The sequence below is a fragment of the Nicotiana tomentosiformis genome, chromosome 9 (assembly GCF_000390325.3).
Source record: "Nicotiana tomentosiformis chromosome 9, ASM39032v3, whole genome shotgun sequence".
Lineage (NCBI taxonomy): Eukaryota > Viridiplantae > Streptophyta > Magnoliopsida > Solanales > Solanaceae > Nicotiana > Nicotiana tomentosiformis.
The window spans coordinates 32,548,697-32,558,820 of record NC_090820.1 but is presented as its reverse complement, the minus strand read 5'-3'; the positions used below and the strand labels follow the sequence as shown (position 1 = coordinate 32,558,820).

General features: G+C 37.3%; 1 protein-coding gene across 1 annotated transcript; it reads left to right on the top strand.

Annotated features, from left to right (window-relative positions):
- The first annotated feature begins 781 nt into the window (after positions 1–781).
- LOC104101148 (serine/threonine-protein kinase PBL27) lies at positions 782–9,840 on the top strand. The gene is made up of 5 exons (XM_009608566.4): positions 782–1,470; positions 2,296–2,495; positions 2,654–2,843; positions 8,080–8,471; positions 8,647–9,840. Exons 1-5 carry the CDS (start codon positions 1,338–1,340, stop codon positions 9,250–9,252), a joined length of 1,521 nt encoding a protein of 506 aa, XP_009606861.1. The 5' UTR covers positions 782–1,337; the 3' UTR covers positions 9,253–9,840.
- Positions 9,841–10,124: the final 284 nt, after the last annotated feature.

Genomic DNA, 10,124 nt, shown 5'->3' with positions numbered 1-10,124 from the left:
TAATTTGAATAATATTGGCTCACATAATAACACGAAAATATAAAAGGTCATGTCTAGAATGTCATTAAACTCAATTGGAGAAGTTTCAACCTTATATTTATATTCTCAGATAGTATTAATAACATAGTGAAATATTTTTTTTTATTGCAGATCAGGTGTTTGATACTTCTATTGAGGCATTGACTAATTCGAATTTGTAATGCATAAGGCTCAAAAGAGGAAAGTATTTCCTACCGGGATTATTTTTATTCTTAGGGCGAAGACCTAAAACCTCTTTTTAATGGTGGAGGATTCTAGTCATCTAACCCAACCTTTATGGTATAATGAAATATGTCATTAAAACAAAAAATATTTTAAACAACTTGAAATTCTTAGAGATTTTATCTAAATTGACATTAGTACAGACAATATTTGTGAACAAAAGTTAATTTTTATATCTAAACTACAAGAATAAACTGTGTTTTGCTTCCATTTGCAATTTTTTATAAAAAGACAAGGATAGAGCTTGGTCTATAAAAGAGGAAAGTAAGTAGTAAATACAACAACATAAAGGACAAAAATGGACAAATATTAAATAAAGTATTTCCAAAAATTACGTCAACTTTTGTCACCTAACAACAAAAGCAATTACCCCTCTACATAAATATATAAAATAAGTAATTCATATTGTCATTTAAGCCCCCAAATTTCATCCATTGTCCCATTTAAGCCCTTAGGTGAATAGGATAACAATTCCAAGAAGATCATGTTAAACAAGATAAAGATTCACCTAATCAATTTTTGTTTGTTTTTACCATAACCCTCTCTAAAATTAATTTTTATTTCCTTATATATTCACACAATATATCTAACCATAAAAAACCAATTTTTATAATAAAACCAAATAAAAATTTTGCCTTTGTTTCTTTGCCTTTTCTTTAACCATCAGTTTCTTCGATTTGTTGATCTACTTTGTCTGAAATGGGAAGCTGTTGAATCTTTGTTCTTTGAGCTCATTTGGGTCACTGATAAGTGGCTCATGGCTGAAGAATATCTATAGCAAAATTCAAGAGAGTGTAAAGTTGGGATTTTTATGAAATGGGGTTTTCTTGAAAAAGTGAAAGAATACATCAAATGATGAAGGCATAAGTACAAATCTTGATTATATATAGAATTTTGTGAAGTGGGTTCTTTTGTTTTTGTGGATTTTTTTTACAATGAAATGGGGTTTTCTTGAAAAAGTGAAAAAAATCAGATGGTGAAGTCACAAGTAAAAAAGATTGATTCTTTATAGAATTTTGTGAAGTGAAGTTTTGTTTTTTGGAGGGTTTTGTTTGATTTGTTGTGTGGATTTGATTATGGGTGGGTGTTTTCCTTGCTTTAGATCATCAAACAAGGAAAGTGGAAATGTTGTTAAAGAAGTTGTAAAAAAGGAGTCTTTTAAGGATGGTTCTGCTGCTCAATCTATCCATTTGAGCAAAGTTAATTCAGGTGTGTATTTGATTTTGCTTCTTTATTTCTGTTCTGTTTGCTTTTTGTTATGTTGAATTTTAGTTTTTTAGTTCTACTTTGAGTGTGGGTTTTCTTTTATAGACTTGATCTGAGTTTTTCTGATGGTGTTTGTGGTATTTTAGAAAGGGTTGTTACAGATTTGACTGGCTCTTTCATGAAATGAATTTGTTTCTTTTTAATTTGTTTTTCTTGTTTATTCTTAAGTAATGCTGATGGACATTTGAGAGATCTGTCAATTGTTCTAATTGTTTACTAATTCTTTTGCTCTATTAAATTGTTTGAATTAGTCAGAAGTATCTCTATACTAAAAGAAAATAGATTCTGACAAGCACATTCGATGAAAAGGAGCCATTTTTGCTCCTTGGGTGGGTGGTTTTTTTTTTTTTTTTTGGGGGGGGGGGGGGTCTTGATTAGGTGAAACATGTAACAAGGAACTTTAACTTGGAGAAATCATGAATTACTAAATGGAAGGATCCATGATATGACAGTTTCTTGATGGTCTACCTCCTGTTGATAACGAAGAACACATATACTAGCTGAACAGGCTGCCAATGAGAATGCTTTGAGTGTGAATGTGTTTAGGACTGGCCTATTCTGATGACTCTGTTTAGGAATTTGGATTCTTAAAATGTAGCAGCGCCTGAAAGCTCGGTGGGGCTTCATAATTAATGCAGCATAATGTTCAATTTATATTTTATTTTTCTTCTAAAACTTAAATGTCAACGGAACACTCACAAGTTGACTTGTTTCTTTTATCTTCTAATTCTTTTTGGTATTGGCTTGATGTTTATTTTTCATTAACAGATAAATCAAAGTCTTGCGGCAGTCATGATCCTAAGAAAGATCCAGCCATTCCAAAAGATGGACCAACAGCACATATAGCTGCACAGACGTTCACGTTTCGTGAGCTTGCTGCAGCAACAAAGAATTTTAGGCCAGAGTGTTTGCTTGGTGAAGGTGGTTTTGGACGTGTTTACAAAGGTCGGCTGGAAAGTACAGGACAGGTAGTTATTATTTGATAACAATATTCCATAGTGCAAAAGCAAATCATTAGCAATCTCTATGTTAGTTTAGCAAATGTTAGCATAGGAGTGCCAGTATCTCCAATTTTGCACTGACTTACTATTCCACTATTCGTTATATCGGAATGGTTCATTTGCAGGTGGTTGCTGTTAAACAGCTTGACCGCAATGGTCTTCAAGGGAATAGGGAGTTTCTGGTGGAGGTTCTGATGCTTAGCCTTCTACATCATCCAAATCTCGTCAACCTGATTGGTTATTGTGCAGATGGGGACCAACGCCTCCTTGTTTACGAGTTTATGCCATTGGGTTCTCTGGAGGATCACTTACATGGTTAGAACGTTTACTGCAATTTATATAGTGATTTGCACAGTGTCATTATAATTTGTTTTATCATGAACTAGCTACTGTCTAGAACCCTGCCCTTCTTCCTATAAAAAAGGGCATCCCGGTCCACTAAGCTCCTGCTTTTTGTGGGGTATGAAAAAGGTCGAACGACATTGGATCTATTGTGCTCGGCCTTACCTTTGCATTTTTCCAGGTGGCTGTTTCCACGGCTTGACCTGGTGACCCCCGGTGACCCCCTGGTTACACGGCAACTACTTTTACCATTGGGCCAAGGCTCCCTTTCACCCTATTAAAAGTATAAAAAAAAAAACAAAAAAAACACATGAATACGTGATGACTTGGGTCTTGGAATGGGTTAGACTATTCCCGTTCATGTCCAAAGTGTTTTTTTTTTTTTTGAAACACATGTCCAAAGTGCTTGTGAAAGACTCATATCTGAATATAGGTTTAAGTAACACTATACCAAGTTCTAATTTTTGCTGAATGATTACATCAATTAAGCATGATATGAACATGTAGTGGAGCATTTTCCTTTTCAAAAAAAAATGTAGTGGAGCATTTCAAGTATTAACTGACCAAATCGAAGCAAGTGTAACACAACAAATGTAATTAGATGAGATGCTGCTTGTGTTATGTTGTGGCTTTCTTTTTCTGTTTCTGCTTCTGTTTGTGTCCTTGTTTTTGTGGCATCCCCACTCTTTCTTTTTGGGTCTTCTATTTTATACATAAACATTCCAATGAAGGCGTTGCAATATGGATAAAGCTGATGACAGTCGTACAGTTTACTTATAGATATGGTAGAGCGCGCAATCTAATTGTAGCAACATTAGAGTATCACATGGAATTGTGGTTCCCATAAGAGTTGGCTATTGCACCAACATCGGACTATGCTCAGTTACTGGAACAGTTGGCTGTGCAAAGACATGGCTTAGGTGATTGTGCAATAATAATATGGTGTTTAGACGTCTACGAGCAGTGATTAATCTTTATTGTTTAGAAATGTATTCTTTGGTTGAAGAGGTTGTTCTTGCATGTTGTGAAAATTATAACAGAAGTTAATGGAGTATACTTAGAAGTTCTGTTTGGCTTTGTCGCTTACTATGGTAACAGGTGTTAGCATTGCAATAGCTAGCACTAGCATAGCGGTCATTATTTAATTATATTCAGCAATTATATCTGTTACTGTGTTACATATAGCTGTTCTTTTGAGCTGGTGATATTGCATATCCTTAGTTACTTGAGCTGAATCATCCTATACGCAGTGAATTCCTATGATTTGTGCATTGTTGTGGTTATTGGGTGCTCTTTTTTGGAAAAAATGATAACTGGATATTATTTTTTTATAAAATTTAAAATTTGATAGCTGAAATCATGTTAACGTAGAGTACTATTTGAACAACTGATTTTACATCAGTATATAAGATTCTTTGAAGAAGAGAAAAAGAAACATGTAAGATCTGACTCTGCCTTAACCTATTAAAAAAAGAGGAACCTTTAACCACCTTATTACTTGCCTTTCCAAAAAAGAAAAAGAAAAGAAAGGGGGGGGGGGGGGAGATTAACAGCTTTACTGTTTACCGGAGCTGGAAATTCACTACAATAACACCAGAGCAAGCTTGCAAAATATTCTCTAGCAATGTTGTGGGTTTAGGTGAGAGTGAGAGGGACAAGGAACTCTAAGTGCAACTTTGCTGCCAAGCCTCTGTCAAATGATGATAGCCTACTGCTACTAGTAAGTCTTCAACACCACGGCAACTTATTTTTCGACGCATGTGGGACTTAAGCAAAATATTAATAGTGAAAAGGACGCAGAGGATGTTACTGAGGTTGCAGTAAGTAGTTTAGGCAGGCTACAGCTAGAGATCAAGGACTATGGATCTACCGTAGATCTTAGATGTGCAATGGAGAAAGAATGTAATAAACGTTGGGACGGCAGGAGCTGATGGAATTGATGATTGGATACTACTTGAGCGGGAAAAGGAGGAGGAGACTGGTGGACAGAGTACCTCAGCTGGACTAATGTGTATTGGATTAGGCAACCTCTTCCCACTCTCTCTCTTCTGGAAGAAGGGTTAAATGCCAAAATCGATTGGAGAGCAGTAAAAATATGTGATTTTACTTTTATTTCTTTCAACATTCTGATGTCAGAATTTTTTTCAGATGAGCAAGGGTAACTGCGTCTGACGTAAACTGTTTTCTATAATTTCCCCAAATATATAATTAATAAACTTCCAGAACAAAAGAAGGCCAGTAGAAGCTTTCATCAAGATGATTATTCAAGAAGTATTTGTGAGAGGAAGGATGAATACAAAACTGGGCAGTAGATTAAATAGATTGAACTTCTATCCTAGTTAGAAATGTTGTTCTGCGTTATGTGGTGAGATATAGTTCTGCATACTGTGGATGTCCAGCATGTCTCTATTTCTCTTTTTTCTTTGAGCTGTAACTTCTCAATTGGTAATAAAAGTAGTTTTATTTACCAAAAAAAAATTCCTAAGATGTTATGATAGTAATGGTTGGAGGGAAGCATTTGGGGAGTAACTCGGTGAGTTGTAAGTAATTAGAGTAAAAAAAATCTTTACCTTATTCTCGAGGTCCCAGGCTTCAGTTCTTTGCATACTCTGCATAAAGGTGTGCATGTAGCGTATCTACTATCTAGGGTTCAACACTTGCCTGTCTTTCACTCATTTCTCTTCTCTACTTCCTGTTCATCTTAGTGAACAAGGATTAAGAGATTATCCCTCTTAGCAGTGGAAGGCCGTGTATATCTTTATCAAAGGTTTGGTTCTGAAATCTAATATAGTGGCATAACGAGGTTGCACTTTTGAAGGCTGATTACGTCCTAGTGCATTCTATTATTCATCAAGATATTTGAGCAAAAAGATCATGATTTGGGTTTTCTTAAACCAGGGGAAAAGCAATGTGGTTTCCAACTAAGTTCTTTTCCAAATTGGCACATTTATGACTTTTATACAGATGGACCAACTAAGTTCTTTTCCAAATTGGCACATTTATGACTTTTGTACAGATGGACCAATGTATAATGTATTGAGCTGCCTTTATTTGATCATTTCGCGCTTTAAGTCTGAATGTTTATTGTCATTTTAGTTCATATTGTCACAATATGCCATAGTCCTAACTGTTAGCGTTCTCAAAACGAAAGAAATATGCCATAGTCCAAATATTGGAAACTTAAGGTAATCAAAAAGGAGTCTCAGTCACTTTCCTGGATAACTCCTATTTCAATCAGAGTTATATGCTGCATGAAAAGTAGATTTAACCACTTCGATATTGGGAAATATAAAAATACTCTAAGATCCGATATACTTGAGTTGTAAAAGTGTGTGGATATATGCTCGCTCAGAAGCATTTTTTTTGGTGATAAGGAAAATAGTTTCATAAATAATGGGAAAATCTCCGCTATACACACATTCTAACACAAACTAGAGAATCTACAACGTAATATGATTCTGTAGGAACGACAACCAATCTTCTATACGAAGTGGAACCTCATGGGTGCACCGAGAAGAAATTAGAATTGAGAGGCTATTCTTCTAATGTACACAAGAGTTCTCTATCCCTTGAAATCCTATTTCTTTCCTTTCATAAGAGGCACATAAGTGCTAGTGGGCAACACTCCAAGCTTTTCGATTTTTCTTCCTTCTGCTAAATTTCCGGTTGGAAAGTGCTTGCTTCACTGTTCTTGGCATTGCCAAGTTGCAGCAGGAACCATCTCATGATCTCACATCACAATCGAGTTTAGAGGAGGTGACCAGGGATATATGCAGGAATTTTTGTAAGCGGTGTCGATATTCATGGAAGAAAGATAAAATAATATTACTTATCACATTTTTACCTAAATAAGGAATAGCCTTCGCGCATTGGTTTTGTTGAGTCTTAAGCTAGAAGAGGTCTAGAGTTCAATTCTACTTAACCATAATTTTTAACAAATAGAGGCTCTTTCTACTGGTTGTCAAAATATGTTCGAATTAAGGTACGGACCTCCAACCTCTAAGTGAAAAAGCAGGTGCTTGACTAGCGTGCCAAGTGACAATCTTTGTCAAGTGGTGTCATTTTTTTCAATCTATTTCCGCATAGTATTATTACTCATGTTCATAAAAAATTTCGATGAAGCGGTGTCGCGTGACACCGCTTTGTTCAACGAGCGTGTCCGCCCCTGAGGTGGTCCACATCCTCACCTAAACATTTTCACATGAAGCACCAGTTGTTCCACTCGTTGCCAACCAAGTAAAAAGCACCTTTCTTGGTGTCTTGGAATCCAAACAAATAAGTGTGGGAAACTTGGCTCCCTCACCAAGAGCGTAGGATAATAGGACTTTTACTGAAAAATGAAAACAAGCTGTCTCTTCCCACCCTCCACCTCCATGAGCCCTGAGTAACATGAGATGTACTCTGCTTGTAAAGTAATTCAACTAGATCTTGAGATGCAGCCATTTCCCCGTCCCTAAGGTTCCTTTGGACCCATATTGCCTAATGAAATCCTCCTCTTGTAACATGTGAATCTGTTGTATTGTCCTCTCCTCCTTGTTTGAGATACTGTGAACGTACCGGAATTTGAGTCTCAACTTCTCTCCTCCACATCAACTGCAACTCCCAAAGCTGATTCTACTTCCATTCCATATCTTGAAGGTTTTGTTTCCTGTGTAGTCTTCCCTTCCTTTAGTAATATTCCTCCAAAGTCTGCACTCAAAGAAAGTGTGATATTTCTAGTCCTCCATCCTCCTTCAATAATTCCATATATCATCTACCTACATAGAGGCTGGAGTGTGCTCCTCAATCCCGAATCTCCATAGTCATTTTCCTAATAAGGCCTTGTTGAAAACTCAGAGATCTCTTTCTTTGTAGATGTAACATCCTCCCGACTGATTGAGTGGAACTTCCTATTCGCATTTGCTAAACCCATAAAGTGTTTTCTCTTGGAACTTTCCAGTTTACCTGTGACAATAAGCGGTGCTTGAAGCAGTGACATAAAGTTTGTAGGGATGCTCGACAGAGTGCTCTTAATTAATACTTCCTTTCTACAAGTAGAATCTCTGCATTATTTCTGGTATATTTAGATAAAAGTTTTCATTGTCTAAAGTTGAAGTGGTCTTTAATGTTGTTGGCTGTTTTGTGTTGTGTTGCTACTTCTCTCTTGTAATAGTAACAATGCAAATTATGCAAAATGGCACCTAATCCCCTCTTTGGAGTCCATATGCAGATCTTCCACCTGATAAAGAACCATTGGACTGGAATACAAGGATGAAGATTGCAGCTGGTGCAGCAAAGGGTTTAGAATATCTGCATGACAAAGCCAACCCTCCTGTAATATATCGAGACTTAAAATCTTCCAACATACTTCTTGATGAAGGATACCACCCTAAATTATCAGATTTTGGTCTTGCTAAACTGGGCCCTGTTGGCGACAAGACTCATGTGTCTACACGTGTGATGGGCACATATGGCTACTGTGCTCCGGAATATGCAATGACCGGTCAACTCACATTGAAATCTGATGTTTACAGTTTTGGGGTCGTCTTCCTTGAGCTGATTACAGGACGCAAAGCAATTGATAACGCACGGTCTCATGGGGAGCATAATCTTGTTGCCTGGGTATGCCCTCCTCTCTGCCATTGTATTTGGTCATTATGATGTGTCCCCTCTGTTTCTTCGATTTCCTTGACATATAATGTGTGGAAGATCTGTATTTCCTTTAGTTATTTTTACAACTTTGGAAGGCAGAGTATTCTTTTTGCCCTTTTTAATGCATTGAGAAACGTGTTTGCAGGCTCGACCGCTTTTCAAGGATCGGAGAAAGTTCCCGAAAATGGCAGATCCACTATTGCAAGGCCGTTACCCAATGCGAGGATTATACCAAGCACTGGCTGTAGCAGCAATGTGCTTGCAAGAACAAGCATCTACTAGACCTTTAATAGGGGATGTTGTGACGGCTTTATCATATTTAGCCTCTCAAACTTATGACCCTAATGCAGTTGGTGCACAAAGTAACCGTGTTGGTTCATCCACTCCAAGGAGCAGGGAGGATAGACTACACTCCGCTGATGGAGTAGATAGCCCTGATGAACATAGCAGTGCTCACCATGGTTCTCCTTCCATCCAGAGGAATTCTCCTGATTCGAGGAAAAGAGATTCTGCGAGGGATTTCAATACTGGGATAGAGTTGAGGAAAATTGCAACTAGCGGTGGATCTGGTCGTAAGTGGGGTTTGGATGAATCAGAACGTCCGGATTCTCAAAAAAACAGCCCTGTCAGTGCAGGTAGAACTAGAGAAACCCCGAGGAATCGTGATCTAGACAGGGAACGTGCAGTTGCTGAAGCAAAAGTATGGGGCGAAAATTGGAGGGACAAAAAGAAGACAAAGTGCAAGGGGTAGTAGTTTTGATGGGATGAATGAATGATTTGTGCAACAGCGTATGTTTCTAGGAATGTAGGTTTTGGGTGTCATGATGCAAAACCCGAGGTACTACAATTGCATCATTATTACGCCCTTGGTCATCCATACTCAGAGTTGAAGCAAGTGTCCTTTAATCCATTCTTATTCAATGTGAACTTGGATGTTTCAGCTGTAGCGGTTGAAGGAAAAAATGCTAAAAAGAGGGAAAGCAGCTTAATGGTGCAATATGTGGAGCCAGAGTTGGGGGATAAATGGGGGGTTGCATTGTGGCAACATGTTAATCATGTGTTTTATGGGGTTTCTAGAGTTTGACACAGGAGAAGTGGGTAAGATATCGGACTTTCACCACTTTATGTGTTCTTTGAATGGAGGAACTTGGTGGATATGGTTTAGGATGTCCCTTGTAATTCCATTCTTACACCTTGTGTTCTGTTGTAGTTCCCATCTGTATGGATTTCAGAGTCTTGCGTTTTGGCTTTTATAGAAAGGGGGTGTGAGTATCATACCGTGTCCCGTTAAACGAAATACTGTATATTTTGAATTAGCAGCTTTAAGGTTCAAACTGAATATCTCGCCACCATTTCTTCTGACTTGCTGAGTGACCTATGCAACAGTTTGGCATGTTGGTTTCCTTTGGGGTTGAACCTGCTTTCAACTAAGAAATTTTGCACCTTCATTTCAATTTGTTGTCACTAACTAAAAATATATTAGTGAAGATATTTCAGAAAGAGCATCATTAAACAGATTATAGCAGTTTTTAGAATATAAAAACTTAACCATGATATGTTCAGTTAGTTTGGTGCAAACACTAGGTGCGGATAAGTATTTACCCTTAATTTTTAGGGTCTCCC

What these genes read in the sequence shown, in the direction of transcription:
- LOC104101148 (XM_009608566.4), top strand. Translation starts at nt 1,338, where the DNA reads ATGGGTGGGTGTTTTCCTTGCTTTAGATCATCAAACAAGGAAAGTGGA. An exon ending in TCTGGAGGATCACTTACATG is followed by an intron (nt 2,844 to 8,079) that starts GTTAGAACGTTT and finishes GTCCATATGCAG; the next exon opens with ATCTTCCACCTGATAAAGAA. An exon ending in AGCATAATCTTGTTGCCTGG is followed by an intron (nt 8,472 to 8,646) that starts GTATGCCCTCCT and finishes ACGTGTTTGCAG; the next exon opens with GCTCGACCGCTTTTCAAGGA.